At 40.4% G+C, this 23660-nt stretch overlaps 1 protein-coding gene across 1 annotated transcript in view; it reads right to left on the reverse strand.

The window, feature by feature from the left end:
• The window catches only part of LOC309415226 (transportin-1-like), a gene marked incomplete at both ends in the record, with an annotated part of 59295 nt that overhangs the window by 16451 nt on the left and 19184 nt on the right, over positions 1-23660 (reverse strand). Inside the window, 8 exons of the mRNA XM_082012677.1 lie at positions 135-306; positions 1243-1468; positions 2620-2772; positions 4914-5082; positions 5778-5838; positions 9669-9787; positions 13405-13527; positions 14255-14336. Of these exons, the coding sequence (XP_081868803.1) occupies positions 135-306; positions 1243-1468; positions 2620-2772; positions 4914-5082; positions 5778-5838; positions 9669-9787; positions 13405-13527; positions 14255-14336 (1105 nt within the window). The remainder of the gene's footprint in view (positions 1-134; positions 307-1242; positions 1469-2619; positions 2773-4913; positions 5083-5777; positions 5839-9668; positions 9788-13404; positions 13528-14254; positions 14337-23660) is intronic.

Genomic DNA, 23660 nt, shown 5'->3' on the forward strand with positions numbered 1-23660 from the left:
TATTTGTTATTATTGAAATCTACACAGAAAGGTCAGCATTTCTGTTTTATAACATGTAAAGCGTGTTACAAAAAACACCAAATCAGTTTTTCAATATATGACAAGTGCTTCTACAGAACATAAGGTATACTCACTGGTTTATTTAGATGATGTCCTACAGAATCTGCTAGAGTTCCTATAGCATCATACAGAATGAGCAGGTTTTTATGCTGGTATTTACTAAATGCGAAGACCAAAGTGTCAAGTATATATGCAAGATAAGGAACAAGCTCTGTACAAGCCTCCTCTTCTAGAGTAGCAAAGGCACTGAGTGACAAAAAACCCACCCCAAACACGTCAGTCAGTATCTTGAAACAAAAAACAAGACCACCCCAAAATGCCCCACACTACCCATTTCTGTTTAAACATAGAACTGTATTTAGTCCTCAAATTCATCCAAGGTATGTTTTCAAAATGGTATTACTCAAACCCAATCTATTTTGATTGAACACAAAGATTCAGCTCTTACATTGTGATGAGCAAAATTTAAAAATATTCCTGTAAAACCTGTTATGTATACATATTACAGATCTAATTCTGCTTTATGAAGAAACTTTCTTGGCAGTCTGATGTGTACACTCCTGCCCCACACAAATTGACACATAAAAGCTTTATTTGCTAACCTTCCTGCATAAGTGGTGTACCCATTCCATTAATGGTGTGTCAATTAATATTTTTTTTTAATATCAGCAGACAGGGGGGAGAAAGGAAAATTTTATCTCCTTTCAAGAGAAAGGGAATATCCCTTGAAATAATTGTAACCCAAATGTTTTGGTAATCCTGAGCTAAATATAAACAACATCACTAATGCAATGATAGGATAGTTTTCCTTTGTCATCAGTATTGACCATGTTCATAGGCATATAAAAGCCAGATTTCTGGTCAATGAAACTTCAAATATTGAAAATAAGCAGGTGTCACATACACATAATTTCTTTTACTGCAATAGATTGTTTAGTTTGGTGATTCATATACTCTGAAAACAAGCTGGACAAGAGAAATACAAATTATCTGATTTTATTTTATTACAATTTAGAGTAATCTGTGACTACTTCAGAAGAAGCTGAACCTACTCCAGGAAAAAAACCCCAAACATTAAGAACTAGAAATGGAGTCATGCATTCATCGATAAAAGCATTAAAATAGTTTCCCATGAAAAAGCATTGTCATGGACAGTGCTTTTTGTTTAAGCTTTTGGCTCACCTGCAGGCAGCTTCTTGTACTCTCTTGTTGCTATCCAGAATACGCTTTAGCAACTCAGTCATTAATGGCTTCAAGTATGTGTCTGGGGGTTGACTAACTACCCAGTGTGCATAGCGACTAAGAGTCCAGCATGTAATGGAGCGCACAAGAGCCTTTTTGTTAGAGAGGCACTGAATAAGGTGAGGGATCAGCTCAGGAAGATATGGAATCATACCCTGCATGCAGCCTAGAAGGAAAAATATAGCTATTACAGTATGAGAATTAGAAAACGTAATAGAACTTTTTTTTATTTCCTAGAAGGGACATATTTTCATCCCCTATCACATAGTAATAAATTTTAACAATATACAAAGCAAGTCTACCTAATTTATGTTAAGTCCTAAAAAGAAACCTCACCATAAACAATAATTAAAATCCCCAATCAAATTTACATTCATTTCAACTACATTTCTACTTCAGTGCTTCCACAATGCCCCGAAATTCTGCTTTATTAAATGGAGTATAGCAAGAACATCCAAATAAAATTAGTTTATAAAACTTGGAAGTCTTGTGCCAGTCTACTCAGAGTGACCAAGACAATAAGTAGAGAAAGATTAGGCCTTGATAAAAATCATCATATCATTAAAAAGGATGCCTTAAGAAATTTAATTTTCTTCTTGTTTTCTCCTAATATCACACAAATACTGGCCAGCAATAAAAGCTACAACACTTCAAGTCAGCAAAGGCAGTAATATACTGAGATTTGATAGAAGCACTAACTTTTACCTTGCTTGACTTGAAATCAAAACCAACAAAAAAGTTTTCTAGCAACAAAGAAAAAGTATGTTCACTAGGCACTGTAGGAAAAGATAATCCATAGATTAACCCAAACATATTCCTACAGTTTGCAAAATGGACAGAGATACTGGAAATACAGGCAAAAAGCCAAGCCTATGAGTAAATACAAAGAAATGGAAGTTATCACATTTAAATCAGTGAACCATCCACAAAAAGCAGCTCAGCACACTGAAGTCGCAGGACCAGTCTCCTCCATTTCTGAAAACACTGAATGAAATGTAAGGCTCAAATTTATTAAATATTCCTGTTTTATCAAATCAAGGTAGTACTTCATGAGATACCAATAAATATATGGTGCAGAATTAAGAAAAGGAAGAATAAAAGACATTATTTAAGTTATTTAGCCTCTGAAACATGCATAGATTTGAAAATGAAAATTTAAACAAATAACTGCAGTCACCAGCTAGTAGATGTAGAGATTAATCACTAAAACCAAATCAGCTAAGGATGTATACTTGTTTGCACAAGTAAATTCACCTAGAAGGAACCACAGAGCTGCTTTAGAACCAATCAAAAATTCAGCAACCTGATATGCCTTACCTTCAGCAATTGCTCCAAGAACAAGGATACCAGATTCTTTAACTACCCATTCAGGATGGAAGAGCAATTCCTTCAAAAGGGGCAAGATGTGTGGCAGAAGTTCATCACGAAATACATTAGCCAGGACATCTAGAGCAGCAGCAGAACATTTCCCTGAGGGAAATTAACAGTGTTAATCTCTGCTTATTATACAAGCAGTTGTAGCTAGCATAATCCTCATTTTATCTTTGAGCTGCCAGGGCATTAGGAGAAAATATACTTCCATTTCATTAAAATACACAGAGATCCACTGTGCTCTGGTACAAAGCCACAGCTCTTAGAAAGCAAATTTTGCATCATTTTTATAACCACGAAAAGGACTTATACACTGGGGATATTAAAACACTCACTGACAGGAACCACACCATTATATTGCAACATTATATACACTACATAATTTCAGGATGGTGTAACACTACAGAAGAGGGAAGGTCTGTGACATGAATGTAACATACTGGAGAAGCTAAGGAGAAAGAAGAAATAGCCTAAAAATATTAGCAATTGTTTAAAAAGAAAATGTTTAAACATGATCCATGTCTCAAAGCAAAAAAAAAAGGTAAAATCATCAATCTCTACAGACTGAAAGAAATTTGCTGACTTCTGCTCTGAGCTTTTATATCTTACTCCTAATTCTGTGATGCACCAATACAAAGAACACCAACTTGAAATTTGTTTGAAAGTTTTTAATCACATATTTTTAGCACACAAAAGCTCATAAAAGAACAACTTCAAAACATGATTCAGAAATCCTTACTCTGGTTTTCTGCTGTGGTGCTGTCATGTCTAGAAAAATAATGCTAAGATGTATTTATAAAGAATGCTTATATTACGGAATTTATACTGCACTTTTTTTGCTTATTATGATCTCAGTTCCTTCTTAATCTGTCAGAAATGACCTAACTGGAACAAAAGTATATACAAGACAGGTAATCAGGCAAAATATATGTAGCAAATGTAAGATGCAAAAATCCTGAACTGGACCTAAACTGCTAGTGGACCCAAAGAGGACACAGATAAGTTTTCAGCTGGGAGGTAGCAACTACTAGAATAGATACCAAATACAAAACTTTTTCTGCTCTGCTCCTAGATGATGTCCAACAGGTTTGAATAAAACAAAACATGAGCCCTCAACTCAGAGCAGTTCTCCACTGCAAAGCAATAATAAACAGCACAGACCCCCCAAGACCAGCACCTGCTGCTTTCAGCTAAGACTGTTTAAGCTTTCTACTAGAGGAAAAAAAGGCAGGCTCCCATATTTAGTTACCAGGTCTCATTAGTAAGCAATGCTGCTAATTGTCAGGCTGTTCTGTTTCCTCTCTGTTCAAATTGGAAGTCAAATATAGAACACTGGATAAGAAATAGGGCACACAATTCTGAATTTCAGATAATCCAAATTCTCTCAAGTCCAGATGACATACATCAAAACATATTTGTTAACTGTTCTTTTCTCTCTCTTTCCTAGTCAGCTTTAGCTTCCTCACCATCTTAACCAAAACTGTGGACCACAGGGCGCCATCTGTCATTTCAGCTATGTTTTTCAGAAAATATGTATTTAATTCTGCAGTCTCTACACACAACGACTACAAGAACAGCATTATGAATTTAAAACTATTAAAAAAAAGATACTTTACAAAAGCAAGCATATTTGTGCTTATTTTCTTCTAAAATAACAACAACAACAATAATAATTTTAAAAGTTTAGATATGTCTCAAAGTTGTTTGATCCATAAGCTTCAAGGTACATTCATCTGTATTACATCTGAACTACTGGTAATGGCTGTGAGTAGTAGCACGTTCAAATGTAGGGGAAAAAAAAATCAAACAAACAAACACACAAACCAGATTTAGAGGGAAGACTGAAGTAAAAGAAAGCATTAAGCTTCCTCAAGCTAAGAACAATGTGTAAGACTTTTTTTTATAAAGTTAAACAGGTGATCCATGATTTGTATTATCTTGTAGAATTAAAATTCAAAATCCAAAGCTTCTGTTGAATTGCATCCAGTAGATGTTTGAAGCTCTATCGTCCGTATTCAAAACAAGCTTACAGATGGCTAGCTTTTGTCAGTACAGTTACATAGCCAAAACATCACCTGAAAGGCTGCCCCCCGCCCCCACCACCAATTATATCAGCAGATCTTTTTCTATTCAGAAGCAAAGCCTCAGTATTCCTATACACAAACTCCTCTTCTTACTGTGGTTCTTGTATTATGCAAGTAGCTATATTTTAAAACATTTTACACATTACTTTGACATACTTAAATTCCAGTCAGAAATAGTATCATCATCATCAAGATCATCATCATCATCGTCATCATCTTCAATACCATCTTCTTCATGTTGCTGAGCTACTGTCCGTGAACGATGAAAACGAGGTCTTATGTCCTGTTCACTATCTGGAATAGTTTCATCTTCTTCAACATCCCCCTGTCATCAAAATGTTTTATCAGATAAACTAGAGCAACTACATTGCTCAAGGAGGTTAAGAATGTAGTGTAAATTTTAGTTCAAGATTTTCACAGAATCACTAGGTTGGAAAGGACCTTCAAGCATATGAAAGATTCACATCCCACTTGTGCTGCCCAGCTAACTAAAAATGCCATTGTTCCTGCATTCTGCTACAGTATTTACCAGAAAAATGACAGGAAAACAGAAGCGACAGAGGTAAGCTCACACAAAAGCACAAAGTATCTTTCCTGTTAAGAAATTACTCTTGATGGGAAGGAATTAGAAGGAAGAAGAGAGAGAAATTCTAGTACACAGACACATTCTAAAATGCGACAGAAAAATCTGCATAGTTCAAGCTAGAAGGGCATTAAAATTAATTCTGATAACTTTTTTTTGGCTGCTTTGCTGCAGTAATTAATGGGTAAAAGTATCCCAGCTTTGCCAAAGTTGGGTGGGAGGGGACAGGGGCAAAGCAGGAAAGCCCATAGATTATTTTCCAACAAACATGGCAGCAGTTGCATTTAGTTTTTGGAACAGCACACCTTGCCCCAGAAAGCTAAATCTCCATTGAACAGATGGCAGACCAAATCTGGCCTACCAGCTAAATCATTCTGATTTACGAGTCAGGAGTTAACCAGATATTCTTACTGAATATAAAAGAAATCAGTGCTTACCTTCAACAGAATAATATCGATCTCTGAATATTTCATACCATTTACCAGCACAGGTATCAGTCTACAAAGAAATATTGATACATGTCAAGAAGGAAGACCCTGGTAATTACAGGCCTGTCAGTCTCACTTCAGTGCCTGGTAAAATTATGGAGAAGGTCATTCTGGGAGTTATTGAGAAACACTTGAGAGACAGCACAGTCATTGGTCATAGCCAGCATGGGTTCACAAGGGGAAAGTCCTGCTTAACCAACTTAATTTCCGTTTGTGACAAGGTCACCCATCTAGTTGACCAAGGGAAGCCAGGAGATGTGGGGTTTTTGGATTTTAGCAAAGCTTTTGATACTGTCTCTCACAGTATCCATCTGGACAAAATGTCCAGCACACAGCTAGACAAGTCCATAATACGTTGGGTGAGCAACTGGCTGATGGGTCGGGCTCAGAGAGTTATAGTTAATGGGGTTACATCAGACTGGTGGCCAGTCACCAGTGGGGTTCCCCAGGGCTTAGTTTTAGGGCCAACGCTCTTTAATGTTTTCATAAATGTTCTGGATGCAGGAATCAAATGTATGTTAAGTAAGTTTGCTGATGATGCTAAAATAGGAGCTGTGGACTCCCTCGAGGGTAGAGAGGCCTGACAGAGAGATCTGGATAGACTAGAGAGCTGGGCAATCACCAACTGTATGAAATTTAACAAGAGCAAGTGCCAGATTCTCCACCTGGGGCAGGGTAATCCTGGGTATATATAAAAACTGGGGGAGGAGAGGCTGGAGAGCAGCCCCGCAGAAAGAGATCTGGGGGGTTGGGTTGATGGCAAGTCGAATATGAGTCAACAGTGTGCCCTGGCAGCCAAAAGGGACAACCATGTCCTGGAGTGCATCAAGCACAGCATAGCTAGCTGGTCGAGGGAGGTGATTGTCCCACTCTGCACTGCACCGGTGCGGCCCCACCTCAAGTACCGTGTGCAGTCTTGGGCACCTCAATATAAGAAGGACATCAAACTGTTGGAGTGTGTCCAGAGGAGGGCAACCAAGGTGGTGAAAGGTCTCAAGGGCAAGACTTATGAGGAGCGGCTGAGGTCACTTGGCTTGTTCAGCTTGGAGAAGAGAAGGCCGAGGGGTGACCTCATCGCAGTCTACAACTTCCTCAAGAGGGGCAGAAGAGGGGGAGGTGCTGATCTCCTCTCTCTGGTGACCAGCAATAGGACACGAGGAAATGGGATGAAGCTGCATCAGGGGAAGTTCAGACTGGACATTAGGAAAAGGTTCTTCACTGAGAGGGTGGTCGGTCACTGGAGCAGACTCCCCAGGGAAGTGGTCATGGCACCAAGCCTGTCAGAGTTCAAGGAGCATCTGGATGACACTCTTAGTCATATGGTTTAGTTTTAGGTAGTCCTGCAAGGAGCAGGGAGTTGGACTCGATGATCCTTATGGGTCCCTTCCAACTCGAGGTATTCTATGATTCTATGTCAAAATAACACATAAATAAAGCAAGCTGGTTTTCAGTTACCTGGGCCATAATTTTGGTTGCAACCACCCCCCCAACAAAAAACAAACAAAAATCCCCCAAACAAAAACTTAGCCTGATAACAAAAGCTAGTACCTTAACCATACTCCATTTCATGAGGTTCATCAATACTTTGTAATCTGAAAAAGTGTTAATTTCTGACTAGAGGTAATCAGATGGCACAACCGAGGTTTACACTTTAAAAACAGGATATTCTTCTAGATGATGAAATTTATTCTGAAGCACCTTTCAGAAATTAAGTCTAAAGCTTTTCAGTAAGAATTCAAACTCCCAAAATATGCTTGATAAACAAGTTATTAAGTTGGCGCTCACGAATAGTATTTGTCACTTTATTTACCTGTGGCTGATGACTCTACCTCACTACTCTTAATAAGGATGGAAGTTTAACTACATTAAGCCCTCCTATCCTTTTGTGATTATTTCAAGTATCACCCCTTAAGACAAGTCCCCAACATTGCAGAGATCTTCACATTAGTCAAGTCATTAGTTTATATTAGAACTTTAGTTATTAAACTGTTTATGGCCATGGGACTCCAATGGTACTGATATATGGCAAAAAAAAAAAAAAAAGAAAAAGTACCAGAGGAAGAAAGTCAAATACTTCACATAAAAACACATTCACTACAAAAATAAATCCATAAAAATAAAAATATGCATTAAAAGCCAAATCAAGCTAATACTGATATCACCATGGACTGACCCAGAACCAGTGACAGACTCAATCCCTGTATATTCTGCAGCTGAGGAGTATTGTTTCTGAAGGTATGCAGGCCAGCAATAATATTCATGCATCTCAATGGAATGTTACCTTCTGAACTTTTAATGAAAGAATAGTAAGTATTCAGATTAACACCCATTCATTGGCATTTCTGCAGCATACTTTATGAAGTATGCAAGAGCTATATATTTTATAAGAAAGCCTACAGGAGCAAAATGGAACAAGATATTAAACAAACAGTTTTTTAGAAGATCTTGTCCCACTTAATCTAATATAAAAAATTTAAGATTCTCATCAAGTATTGGCAAATTTATATAGCTCCCTAGTCAAAAAGAACTCGCCAACAATCAAGTTGCTTTCAACAAATATGATGCTGAAAGATGAGAGATATGTAATGTTACTCTTATCTGTTTCTCTAGAAATTAAAAAACTTAAAAAAATCACAACAACCGAGGATGAAGCTGCTGCAATGTCAATGTTCATGTAGGCCAGAAGAGGTTTAAGTTTTATACTGAGAAGGTGACTAGTATTAATATGTGTATTGGGAAGGGGGTAGGTAAATCAAGAACTGTGCTATCATTCTTTTGTCTTTTGAGCTATAAGAGTATGTTATGTAAAAACATTTTAAAAATTAAAAATCATTTCACATAACATTGGTTCTCCTGTTTTCAACTCCTATTCCTGTATTGCTACAGTTGGTGTTTTAATCTCAATTCTCTCTTTTCTAATTGCTTATGAAAACTGAAATTTTGACACCCCTCCTTTTTTTTTTAAAATTGCTTTACATCTAAAATTGCTGAAAAGAATGCATCTCTTCTCTCAACATCTTGACTGGAAGAACAGAATCACAGACAGAACTGCTCTAGTATTTTCAAAAACCTTCCATGCATATGTCAAAAACAGAGTCTCCATTTACTGGGAACACTGAAGAATTTGTTTCCTATTGCAAAAGTCTTCAGATTAGTCTGGAAAAAAGTTATGAGCACTGATGCAGACATGCAGATGTTTAAATCTCAAACATGGATATTCATTCCCATTCAATCAAGGATCTACATTTTAAGGCTTAGGATAACTTTTTGAAACTTACAAACAAAAGGTTTTGAAACTTAAAAAACTACTGGCAGTCTGAAGAAGTATGAAGAAACACATTATACATGCTTTCTTCAAGTTTAAATTGCAGTGGCAACTGATATGAAATTGATTTCTAAATCTAAATGATCTTGTCATTTTGTTATGTTCTTCATAAAGATGGGGAACCCTTGGCATGACTATGCACATAGAAGCATTGCACAGAGATGCTCACAATAGCAGTTGTCAAGACAATGTGTTCATGGTACACCAGATATGTGTAATGTCACGTGGAGATGTTTGTTTAAGCTTATGCGCACATTAGTTTAACTTTGCATCCATCTGATGCTTAACAGGCTGTTAAGCTCTAGGTAAAGCACCAGTGACACAGTTTAGGTTGCTTCTGGAGCTGAGTCTGAAATCCTCAGAAGTCTTTTCAGTGATCTCTGTGCTACAGCCATTTTTAATATGCAAAAGAACTAGCTACAGGAAACTAGATACAGTCTCTATAAGAGTAACCAGGAACAAGTCAACTGATTACTATTTCAAAATAACTAGGAATTGTAATTCTTAATACTTACTTAGTAAGATGCCGACATAATACATCTTTACAAATTGGCTGTTCAGCCAAAGTCAGCCAAAACTCGCAAGCCTCCAAAGCCACATTTTCATCTTGGTCCTGGGTCCTCTGAAGCATATACTACACAATATAAAAAAAAATTACTTGTATAAGATATAAGTTTTAAGTGCCTAGAAGAAGCTATCAACATTGCAAAGCATGCTTGCAAAAACAGACTATGCTATCAGAGTAATTTTGTTTCTTTGGGGCGAGGGGAAGAAACAGATATAAGAGACTACTTCAGGCTACAGTGAGAATAAGTGAAGAAACTTATTTCTTAATGCTAGATGATTCAGATTCTAAGTTTCTTCATTGCTTAAGTGAGAACATTATTACGAAGAAACTATAGACAGAGACCCAAGATAATAAACAGCAGTTTCCTGAGAACAGGTTTGTTTTTTTAAAATCATTATTTTACCAGCCCCCCTTTGTCCTTTTGAATAAAAAGGTACAACTATACACTTAGTAAGATGGAAATACTTTTTATATCCAGTACCATAAAAAAGCTTCCCTTTCAAATCTTGATTACCTGACAGGATGCAATTAAGTAGAACCCATAACAGGGGAAAAAAAAGCCTCACTTTTTTCTAGCATGAATGGCAATTCAGAGATTCAGTATCAAATCTTTAAGCTTACTGGTAAAATTTAATCCCCCTTAAACAAAAAATAATCAAATACCTGCATAAACAGAAAGCTTATGTATACCACGGTTACATCAGTTTCTTATACACAGCTGCCAATACAATTTAGGGAAGATGCTTGCAACTTCCAAAATAGTAATTTCTGCATTCTTCCATGCCAGCCCTTATTTCTGAAACAGTTGGTTCTTTCACTCATTTTAGAAGCCTCATGGAAGTCCATGCAGCTACCTTTCCTCACACATGGATTTAAAACAAGCAAAGGAAATCCTTCTTCAGAATACCATTTTATTCTCAAAATTAAATAGAATGGGGTGACCTACATTATCCTTATGCATTTCAGGGATGCAATATTTGCCACAAACACACACCTTCCTACAGAACTAAAACCTAAATTGCAAGTGTTTCCTAAAGGGTCGCTACTGTGATTAAGAATTCACAGTAACAGAAATACTGCTCTGTTCTGAGTTGTCAACAGATTACAGCTTGGAAAATTGAAAAATGTCAATTGAATGGCACCTTCTACTAGACCAGGTTGCTCAAAGCCCCATCCAGCCTGGCCTTGAACACTTCCAGGGATGGGGCATCCACAGCTTCTCTGGGCAACCTGTGCCGGTGTCTCACCACTCTCACAGTAAAGAATTTCTTTTTAATATCTAGTCTGAATCTACCCTCTTTCAGTTTAAAACCATTACCCCCTTGTCCTATGACTATACTCCCTGATAAAGAGTCCCTCCCCATCTTTCCTGTAGGCCCCCATAGTAAGAACAGCGATACCAGTAACAAAGTAAAGTGTGGGAAGAGTATTTGAAGGCTTTTTTTTTAATATTATTGTGCCAAATTTTAATAAGTATTTTTAATGATAAGCTATAAAGTTCTACTGACTTTAGGCAATGGAAATAGTTGCTTCATAACAATAAATTACAAAATAGCATAGGAAGATTATTCAGAACTGGTTTGTGTACTCTTTAACAGTGTTGTGTTAGTCTTGTTATGTCAAACCATCAAGTAAAGAATAGCGTGATGCAGAAAGCATTAAGAACACATCCTCTGAGCAGTAACAGACATCTTTATCTGAAGAAAGCAACAGGATGCACACAATCTTATGACTTCAGCAACAAGCTGAGTTTCTGTGTTATATCTTTGTAACATCAATACACTATTCATTCATTACAAATAATCTCATTATGCACTGTATAATAAAAAGTCAGGACTTCTATTGAGAAAGACCTTAGGAGCCATGTGTTTGGTTAAATATGCTCTATGAACATAGAAGTGCAATCTAGTAACTGAAATCTGTTAGGTCAGTCTACTCCTGACATATCCTGTTGTCATGTTCTCAGACAAAGGAATAAGAAAAAAAACAATAAACCCACAACAAAAAAATATGCATCTGCTTCTGCTCACCTGGAAGTACACACTCAAAAACCCCACTGAAATCCAAACTCAACCATTCCTGTATGCTCCAGGTACTTGGCAAGAAAGTTAATACTAAAGCTGTCTGCTTCAAAAGCATGATGCTGGCCAAGACCTTCTGTCTTAGAATTACTACTGGATCATTAATATTCTTAACTACTTTAAAAGTGATTCTCCATAAGCATAAAAAACCATCATATGGATACGTTTCTCTCTTTTTAAGACTTCCTTCAGTTAGAGCAGCCACCATCAACAGCATTCAGCTTGGAGGTATTCAAGAATCAAAGGGGCAAAACCAGACTAATTTGAATGTTGAACAATAGTCAGTTCTGGGACATTATGTTTGCACATACCAATATGTATACAGAACCGGGGAAATCAGTAACAGTACGCAGTAGTCCCAAAACAAGAGGGGGGGAGGGAGGGAGTCTAAACTTTGTTATAGAACAAAAGTTCACTACTACTGTCTTTTGTAGAGAAGAAGCTTAGTAATAGTTTTCCCAACAACAAAATACTGGATACAATGAGAATACAACCTTGGATCTTCTTCTGGTTGGTGACATCATTTCTACCTGCAAAATCCAGAAGTTCCTTACTAATCTTAGGAGGGTGAAGAGCCAGAGAAGTTATCACTTGTTGACAATATAATCTCCAAAGCTTTATTCTCTCTCTCAAACGCCAAATCCAACCAAACAAAAGAAAAAAGCACCACCTCAAGTACTAACAATCCCTACTTGTCCTGTGTTACATGAGAACATGTCTGCCAGGGTTGGTGTCATGGAATTCCAGACAACACACAGGAAGACTAGACAGCAGGCCAAGGCTGTCACAGGTCACCTCAGTTTTATGCCTCTCTAATGCCTTTGTCCAGGAGCAAAAAAAACTTAACACCTTCTTCATGTTGTCTGGACCTAGCCCTTATGGAATTTGACATTGGGTTATAACCCACCTGTTCACATGAAATCTGCATGAGAAACACTGATCTTCACTATATTTCCAGACTAGCAAGTAGTGTATGTAAAGGCTACCTAGAAACTGCCAGTATTTCCCAGAAACATGGAAATTGCAACTCAAACAGTTGAGCAGACAAAAAACAGCTGATTGGTCCTCTGGTAGGCAAGCCTGCACTAATCTAGAATGATAAAGGAACTATCAAATGACACTAACCTCTACAACTGAATGCAATGGCAGGCAGCTTCGTTAGTAGCTCAAAGAGCTATATAAAATAACATTCCTTATCCTTGGTCAAAAGATCCAAAAAAGGTGACAGCTTCAATGTGTAAACTGTAGCAGCATCAGCACTAGAACTAAGATTTTTAACATGATCTTCTCACTTGTGGTCAAGCAATGCCTGGCTGCTCCATAGTATAGCTGATCCTGGCCATTTCAGGATCAATTAACTTAATGAAGAATGAACAACTGCCATATGCATTGTTTGTCAAATACAATGTCAAGTTGGCAATTAGCTAAAAAGAAACTTTCACAACCTCAATCTTGAAGGAAAACGAAGAGTCGGCAAGTGCAAGAGTAAAACGAAGAATAGGCAAGCGCAAGAGTAAACATACCTGTTCTGTTGAATGCTTTTAATTTGATATTATTTCTGCAACCCCAAACGTGTTTCAGCACCTGGAAAATGAGACTCACCTCAACTATACTAATCATATGAGGAAGTAGGCGATCCATTCGAACTTCCAGCAACATTACCAGAGCACGGCAAACATTTTTGCGTACTTCAGGCTCCTCATCACCAGCCAGTGCAAAAAGATTCTGTTGGAAAGTAATACCAGTTGAAAAGCCTCAATTCATCTAGTTCAACTTGTATTTAAATTGACATTACTGGCAAACTAAAGTATGCAAACGTACTTCTGTACCCTCCCACCCCACACCTCAGAATACCATATTATTTCTTAAAGACATACAGTTTAGCAAATGAACTCTTCAGACTCTCAGTGTGTATTGTTACCCAGTGTTTTGGTCATGTGTAAATTAGACACAAAAACATTATTTCCTGAATTATTTTTTTTCCCTAAACATTAATGAAGTTCTGAAGCTAGAAAACTCCTTCAGTAAATAACAGCAGTAAATAAAATACTCTAGATAACCCAAAATATCACCCTTCTAATTCACATTCAGTAGTAGTATTCAGAGAGACCCATCATCCAGACTCAGTGACATGATGATCCCTGTACTGAACTCTCCATCACAGGTAAGTGACAGACTGCTGTCAGTACCTTTATGCAACAAGAGTTTCCTCTATTTATGAAAAGGAAGCATCTTTCAAAATAGTATTTCTTGGGCTGGGAGAGTGCTTAGACTAATTGGAGCATAAGCATACAGAATGAACTTCAGTCCATGGGGATTGAAGCTAAGAATGGGAAGCCAGCAATGTGGAGTTTAGGGGTAGTGGTGGTTGTAAGACATTATTCAAAGCTCTTCATAAATCAGATTATGATGTAATTTGATTTAACCCCCCCAACCAAGAATGCATACTCACCTCAATAAAAGAATCTATGTGCACCATAAGAGCTTGAGTTCTGCTGATGATAAATTGATTGACGCATGCAACAGCATGAGACCTACAAATGGAACAGTTAAAATATACATTTTTCATGACTTATACATTTCCTAAACTGTACATAGGCATCAAAAACATTAGGAAGCAGAACACATTGTCCAAGCATCTTCTAGAGGCAAGAGGGAACAAATCTGTACATCTATAGGTACCAAGAAAAATTACTAAACCACATTTTTAAGTACCACCTTATACTCTGATATATCTAATAAATAATGTAAAATAAAGTATTCAGTAAATAAAAACCAGAGCAGGATGACTATACCTGGCACATTTGTTCCGAACAGTATTTAAGGATGTTCTTTTTCAGTATATTATGATTATTGATCTTCTCTGATATTACCAATTCCATACAAGTCGACATGGTGAAATTTTAGCACGCCCTTCTTCATTGCTAAGCATCCAACTACCTTTGCAATATTTTTAGTATTTAATGAGACCAATATGTATCAGTAATATAGTTGTAGCTTAGAACAAATAAACACTTGCATTAGGATACGTACTAAAACACTTGTGGTAGAAACATACTAAAAGTGAAGAATTGTTTCTTCTATTCTACTTCATGCAAAGCCATTACTTACAAGTCTTTTTCATTCTCAGAGATACAAAAGCCAAATTACATAAGTAAAGGCACAAGGCAAAACTACCTTTAAAAGCCTTTGAAGATCCATTCAAGTATTTTTACTAATGTAACTCCAAACGTCTAGTCTGTTCAGACATTTCTTGGAAGACAGTCTCATAAAACAGTGTTCAAAAGTTGTCTCTTGACAGATCAGATTTAAATATAAAGTATTTAACTGACACTACTAATATTCTTCATACTTCAGCATTATGTACTGAAACCAGGCTGTGGGTCAGCAGGTGATCTGCTTTAAAGTTGAAACTGGTTTATCTATATCAAAGCCACAAACATCACAGCATACAAAAACATTAAAGACTCTGTTTAATGTGATAAGGAAAAAAGGTTTTTTGCCATCTTTCTCAGCTCCAATGAAGTATTGGACAACAACTACCTGAAAGGGGGTTGTGGCGATGAGGGTATTGGTCTCTTCTCCCAAGTAACTAGTGATAGGACAAGAGGAAATGACCTCAAGTTGCGCCAGGGGAGGTTTAGATTGGATATTAGGAAAAATTTCTTCACTGAGAGGGTGGTCAGGCATTGGCACAGGCTGCCCAGGGAGGTGGTGGAGTCACCATCTCTGGAAGTGTTCAAAAAACGTGTGGATGTGGCGCTTCGGGACATGGTTTAGGGGACATGGTGGCGCTGGATTAATGGTTGGACTTGATCTTAAAGGTCCTTTCCAACCTAGTGATTCTATGATTAAGCTTATCTTTCCACAAGTGCAAGTTCATGCTTTGTTATATATTTTTCTTAGTGTGCATCTATTTTAGGTGAGTTTCTAAATCTTATTTAAATCCTATCACGATATATTCCTAGTTATACTCTTCCTTTTACTCTTCACCATCTACTACTGTTGGCAACAATTGCCGCCTCCAAGTTGTAGAATCTTTCGATATAATTTTCAAACAGGAGTTCAAAAACACATTTCACAGAATCACACAGAATGGTTGAGGTTGGAAGGGACCTCTGGAGGTCTTCTTGTCTAATGCCCTTGCTCAAGTAGGGCCACCTAGAGCTGGTTGCACAGGACCGCATCCAGATGCCTTTTGAGTATCTCCAAGGATGGGGACTCCACAACCCCTCTAGGCAACCTGTGCCAGCATTTGATCACCCTCACAGTAAAAAAACAGTGTTTCCTGATGTTAAGGCAGAACTTCCAGTGGTTCAGTTTTTGCCACTGCCTCTTGCCCTGTCACTGGGCAGAAAAGAGCCAGGCTCCATCTTCTTTACACCCTTCCTTCAGGTGAGCCTCCTCTTCTCCAGGCTGAACAATCCCAGCTCTCTCAGCCTTTCCTCATAGGAGAGAGGCTCCAGACGCTTTATCATCTTTGTGGCCCTTCGCTGGACTCTCTCCAGTACCTCAATTTCTCTCTTGCACTGGGGAGCCCAGAACTGGACACAGTATTCCCCGGGGCTCGGTTCTGGGGCCGGTCTTGTTCAATATCTTTATCGATGATCTGGATGAGGGGATCGAGTGCTCCCTCAGTAAGTTTGCAGATGACACCAAGTTGGGTGGGAGTGTTGATCTGCTGGAGGGTAGGAGGGCTCTGCAGAGGGATCTGGACAGGCTGGATCGATGGGCAGAGGTCAACTGCATGAGGTTTAATAAGGCCAAGTGCAGGGTCCTGCACTTTGGCCACAACAACCCCATGCAACGCTACAGGCTTGGGGAGGAGTGGCTGGAGAGCTGCCTGGCAGAAAAGGAACTGGGGGCACTGGTTGACAGCCGGCTGAACACGAGCCAATAGTGTGCCCAGGTGGCCAAGAAGGCCAACAGCATCCTGGCTTGTATCAGAAATAGTGTGGCCAGCAGGAGTAGGGAAGTGTTGGGATCACTCTGCACGGCTCGACCTTAAGGAGAAGGAGCTGCAGCATTGAGAAGCTGGTAAACAGCTAGATATCTGCACGGCTCGGCCTTGAGAAGAGGGAGCTGTGGCACTGGGAAGCTGGTAAACAGCTGGACATCTGCAGGGCTCGGCCTTGAGGAGAAGGAGCTGTGGTAAACAGCTAAGAAGAAGCACTGTATAAGAAAAACAGGATGGAACCCGGACCACGTAGCAGTAAGCGCAAGTAGGAGGAGTATGATAATGCAATCTTTAGAGCTAAGCCAATGATTGTAAGACAAGTATGCATAAGGTAGAACTTAGTGTATAAATATGTGTAAGGTTTTGCAATAAAGTTGAAGCTTGCTTTATCACTCATATTGAGTCGACTGCTTGCCTTCCCTTGCTCGTCGCAAGTGGCGCCCGAACAGGGACCCCCATCCTTGTTTTTCACCGGACAGCGAGATCGGAGAAGCACTGGTAGCAGCGACCAGGGAGCAGAAGATCGGCGGACGCTGCCGCGGCGCGCCTGATCCGTGCTTGAACCCAGGATAATTAAGAAGGGGTTCGCCGTCCGAAAGAAGGCTACCCAAGGGAAAAGGCTGCAAAAATAATTGACCGGATAATTAAGAAGGTCAACGTAGCACGCAATGGAAATAGAGGTAGCATTCGAAATCTTAAAATGCTTTTTAGAAAAGCGGGGAGTAAGCCAATTAAAAGATCTGGCTGGGTTAATTGCGTTAGGGAAAGCGAAAGGGTTTTTTAAAGACCCTGAAAGTATGTTTGAAGTAGACGAGTGGCGTTCTTATGGAGATTGTTTGTGGGATCTAGTAATCGATGATGATAAATCAGCAAAAAAGTTAATGAAATCTTGGAGAGATGTTATTAATTGCATGAAAAGATATAAAGCTGAAAAGCGAATAGCTACAGCTGCCTCTGATCGGCTCGAGCAGTCCGATCCTGCCGCTGGACGTCTCACAGCAGGGGGTGACTATTTTTCACCTCCGCCTTCGGGAATTCCTGTTCCCGTCGTTCGCCGACCCTCTCATCCCCCTCCTGATCCACCGACAGAAAGGGCTTGTCCCTCCGCACTGCTGGGGGAGAGGGAGGGGGAGAGGGGAGGTCCAAGAGAGGAAGAGAGGGTAGACAGTAGCGGTCAGGAGACTGCTCAAGCTGATAGTCTTCTAAAGGCCACCCCCAAACCATCCCAAGCTCATCGACAGCTGTGTTTAGTGGGGATTGGTTGGGACAAAATAGCACGAGAAGCTGTTGAACAAAAAGATTTTGATTTATTAGATCAAATTAACCCTCAAGCCTTCCCGGTAATCTACCAGGTAGATAATGCGGGGGCTATGACTGGGGTGCATGAGGCCCTAGATTGGAAAATATTAAATCAATTACGAAACACAGTTAATGAGTCGGGAGTGCATAGCGAGCCTGCAAGGCAAATGCTAAACTATATCTGGGGTAGCGGGATGCTATGTCCAGAAGATATTAAGAACATAATGAGACTTATTTTGAAGCAATCACAACAATTACTTTGGCAAGCCCACTGGCAAAGACTTTGTGAAATATCTGCGCACTCGCCTCGAGCCCCAAATGATCGTTTGGCTGGAATAACTGTAGAACAGCTAATGGGTATAGGTCCTTTTGCCTCTGTAGAAATACAGATGCAAACTGGCCCAGACGTGTTGTTAGAATCTATGAAGTTAGCGCGAGAGGCCTTGCAGAAAGTTAAAACTGCACCAGTTACTCCCTCATATATGTCAATTAAACAAGGGAGAGAGGAGCCTTTTGCATCTTTTGTAGATAGTCACAGACGCTATTAACCACGCAGATATGGCAGATTTTATGAAAGGACCTTTGCTGAGACAGTGTGTATTAGAGAATTGTAATACTTACACGAAGGGCATCCTTGTCACCTTACCCTTAGACGCCAGCATAGAAGTCATGTTAGAGCGAATGAGTAGAGTTCCTGTAGGAGCTCAAGCCATGTTAGTTGAGACAATCAAAGAACTAGGGGAAAATTTAGTCAAAGCGCAGGGACAGGCGTTTGCAGCCCTTGCCCCACTGAAGCCTCCGGATGCCCACCAAAGCAAGACGACTGGCCGAAGAGAGTATAAGTGTTTCCGATGTGGCCGCCCAGGACATATGCACCAACAATGTTGGGAGCCACAAGTGTGGTGCCAGAACTGTCAAATGAACAATCATAATACTACAGCCTGCCGGCGTTCGGGAAACGGGAAACTGAGCGCCAAGAGCCGCAGCGCGCCGACACCAATTGCGGCTCCGGTCACCTTCAGACCAATGGCAGCCCCCAACCAAATAACAGTGCAGAGAAATCAGACGCCATTGCCCAGCTTCGACCAGCAACCCAACTTCGACCAGCAACCAGGGGGAGCCTCGGACTGGATCTGGCGACAGCAGTAGATGTCACGCTAATTGACGACCGGCCGCAAAAAATTGCTACAGGAATTAAAGGACCCATAGTTATCAATGGACAATCTCATGGAGCGTTGTTGTTAGGGCGATCATCCAGTGGTCTCCAAGGACTTTTTATATTACCAGGAGTTATCGATTGTGACTTTACAGGAGAAATCTATATAGTTGTACAAACAAACTTCCCACCAGTTCATATCCCAAAGGGAAGCCGCATCGCCCAACTTGTACCGATTCAACAATTAACTCAACAGATGGCAGCGGAGACCGCTCAATTTCGTGGATCAAGTGGATTTGGATCTACAGGAGGACTGGTAATGTTAGCTGTACCAATGAACCAGCGCCCACTCGCTCGCGTCACACTTTTACATGGAACTGATAAAAAACAGCTATCAGCACTTTTAGACACGGGTGCCGACATTACCATCATCGCCAACAACCAGTGGCCTAATCACTGGCCTTTACAGAATGCAATAGGGGGAGTAGAAGGAGTGGGAGGAACGGCATCTGTTCAGCGCAGTCAACAAAGAATACACATTGTCATTGATGGGAGAATTGCATCAATTTATGTGACAGTTATGCCCCTACCAACAGGAGTTAACGCACTTATTGGACGAGATGTGCTGAATCAATTAGGAGTTATTCTTACTACAGAACCACCTTTTTAGGTACGGTCACTGCCACGTGGACTTTCCCGATCCCGTTGAAGTGGCTAACAAACGAGCCTGTATGGATCAGGCAGTGGCCGTTGAAAAGGGAAAGTCTGCAACAAGCACATCTGTTGGTGCAAGAGCAACTGATGCAAGGTCATCTCAAACCTTCTACCAGTCCTTGGAATACACCCATATTTGTAATCAAGAAAAAATCCGGAAAGTATCGACTACTTCATGATCTAAGAGCAGTGAATCAACAAATGCAAGCTATGGGAGCCCTGCAACCAGGCCTTCCAAATCCGGCCATGTTACCCACAGGATGGCATCTTTTAATAATTGATCTGAAAGACTGTTTTTTTTACAATTCAGCTGCACCCCGATGACACTCAAAGATTTGCCTTTACCTTACCAGCCATCAACAGAGAAGGGCCTGATTTGCGGTTTGAGTGGACTGTATTACCTCAAGGCATGAAAAATAGTCCCACCTTATGTCAATTGTTCGTTGATGCAGCTTTAAAGCCTGTTCGAGAGGCATGGCCCCAAACAACTATCTATCACTATATGGACGATATCTTGTTTGCACAAGAGCGACCTTTTTTGCTGCAACAAGAAACATTTTTACAACAGCAGCTTCAAACTAAAAATCTCATGATAGCAGTAGAGAAAATCCAGCGGTCTCCAGTGTGGAAATACCTTGGCTGGAACATCAGTGAATCACAAGTGAGCCCACAAAAATTAACCATACGAACAGAGATTCGCACCTTAAATGATGCACAAAAACTATTGGGTGACTTACAATGGCTGCGTCCTGTGGCAGGAATTGCAAATGATGAGTTAGAGGTCTTACGTCCCTTATTAAAAGGAACCAATCCAGCCAGCGTCGTCACACTGACAGAGCCACAAAAAACCATGATTCGAGAACTCAGTGCCCACATCGTTGACCGAGCAGTGGATCGTATTGACCCTGACTTACCTGTGGACTTAACCGTTTTGCACGGCCCCACACATTTTATTGGTGCACTCACGCAATGCAAAAAGAAAAAGGGGGAGACTGTGAGAGTATTAGAATGGATCTTTACCGGAATGCAACCAAAGACTACAATTGAAGAGAAGACACAAAATTTAGCGGAAATTATCCGGAAAGGGAGATCACGCATCTTACAAATTACCGGAACAGAACCAAATGTTGTGTATTTACCAATACGTAGAGAAGATCTAGAGTGGTGGCTACAAAGATCGCCGGCATTACAGTTGAGTCTACTGAGTGAAGCTCTAGACATTAAGGTAGAGTCACTAAAAGCACCTTTGTTAAAATGGATTAGTAATAATGATTGGATAGAGCGGCCGAAACGCAGTGAACGACCTCTATCAAATGCTGTTACGATATACACAGACACAGGAAAAAGGTCACGAAAAGCGACAGCAACGTGGCACGAAGATGGTCAGTGGAAACATCAACTCCTTCAAGCAGAAACAGGTGATTCCCTACAAACATTAGAATTGGCTGCTGTTGTTTGGTCATTCCTGCAATGGATGCACAAGGAACTGAACATAGTAACTGACTCGATGTATGTAGCGGGTATCGTAAATCGCATTGAAGACGCTCAAATCAAGGAAGTGCAGAACCTGCGGCTGTTTGAGCTACTTCGACAACTGCAATCAGCCATACAGCAACGCACACTACCTTATTGTATCATACATATCAGAAGCCACAAGTGGTCTGAGGGACTTGGAGAAGGGAATGCACGTGCTGACCAACTCGTGTCCATGGCGGCTCCCCTGAATGAGTTTGTGAAGGCACGGGAGGCACACAGTGCTTTTCACCAAAATGCGCGAGGTTTGCACCGACAGTTCAGTATCACCATGGAAGAAGCCAAGGGGATTGTGCGGGCCTGTCCTACGTGTAGCCATCATGGGCCCGGTCTCGGGATCGGTGTGAATCCCAGGGGACTCGAGGCCAGAGAATTGTGGCAAATGGATGTGACTCACGTTGCTGACTTTGGCAGATTGAAATATGTACATGTTACGATTGACATCTATAGCAAATTTATATGGGCCACGGCACAGACAGGGGAACGAGCACTCCACGTAATGCGACATTTGACTAGTTGTTTTGCAGTTATGGGAGTACCACAAACAATAAAAACTGACAATGGCCCTGCCTACATAAGCGTCAAGATGAAACGTTTTTGCCAAATATGGGGAGTGCGACATACTATTGGTATTCCACACTCACCCACGGGACAAGCTATTATTGAAAGAGCACATCAAACGCTGAAACAATATTTGCAAAAATTTAGGGAAATCTCAGATGTACAAGAAAGACTTGTTAAGACTCTTTTTGTGTTAAATCATTTATGTATTTTTGTAGACCAGAAAGAGCCACCAGCATGGGTGCATAGCTATCCTAAAGAAAATAAGGATGATAAGCCAGTTTTTGTTATGTATAGAGATCCAGCAACCGGACTGTGGAAAGGTCCAGCAGAAGTGAAGTATATGGGTAGAGGTTATATGTGTGTACTTACTCCCACAGGGCCGAAGTGGATTCCAAGCCGCTGGACCAAAGCTGCCATTGCTGATGATGATCAGCGTAGTTCTACTCGTACTGGTCCCAGCGATACTGTTACCTGACCGTACGAACTTATGGGTGGCGTGGGCGAATAAAACTGGGGCGACAGACTTTTGCCTGAGTTCAGCTACGGCAACTGAGCCCTTTAAAACATGCTTGAACCCCACGTTAATAGCTGTCAAGTTTGGGTCTAAGTGGATGCTTACACGACTTAATAAAAGGGGCAGTTGTTATAGTACTTGTTATCTTAATACTAATGCTTATTGTACCATGTTTATTGCATTGTCTACAAGGAATGGTTCAAAAGGTAGCAAAGAATGCTTGGCTAGCTAATAACTCCAACAAGTACCTTACACACCCAATGAATGAGCTTTGTTAGATAATCACGCTCAAAACAAAAAGGGGGAGAGGCTACCACATTACCCTAAGAACGTTTGAATAAAGCCTTATATGTGTTAAATTATTTGCGGAAGGAGAAAGGACCTTTTCAACTGCTAACCAGGGGACGAGGTTGACGGTGGTGGCTGTTTTACCCATGGTTTTACCCATGGTTTTACCCACTTTGCAGGTGCCTCGAAGTGGGTGAGGCCATGGGTGCGGCAGTCGCCATCGTCATCGTTGGACACATCATGACACTATCAGGTGTCATCGCAATCTGGATGCCACCTCAGTCAAAAGAGAATGTAGGGGTAAATCACACTGAAATTTGCAGTATCATGAGATGAACGTGGAAAGCTTTTGAGGCAAAGCGTTCTATAACTACAAATGCTTTGGTAAGATATAATATTGGTCTTCATAGCCTTATACAAGTACCTTTTTTCTATCACTAGGAGTAGTTTATATCACTAGAAGTAGTACAGCTAGAATTGTTTTGCTTTGTAATATTCTGCTATTGACTTAAGCATAAGTTGATATGTGACTGCTGAGTTATGAAAAAATGCCGTGTGAACAAAGCCTACAAACCAATAGACGGGATGGCTGTGGCGCGTGCAGCACGTCTGGCCAGCGGGCGCATACGCCATAGGCTCCCTGTGTTAAAAGGTGACAACTGAGGTGAGTTCCGACACTCGCTGGCCACGTGTGTCGAAACTCGTTCCTCTACAAATGTGTAATACCGGGATTTCCTGAAGGGCAGTGGGCCGGTGTACGGCAAGGCCACCGTTGCCTCCGTGGGGACGCCCATGTAAAGCTGGCACCTACCAACTGCTGGGCTGAGTTCGCG

This window comes from Phaethon aethereus (genome assembly GCF_964289735.1).
Source record: "Phaethon aethereus genome assembly, chromosome: W".
Lineage (NCBI taxonomy): Eukaryota > Metazoa > Chordata > Aves > Phaethontiformes > Phaethontidae > Phaethon > Phaethon aethereus.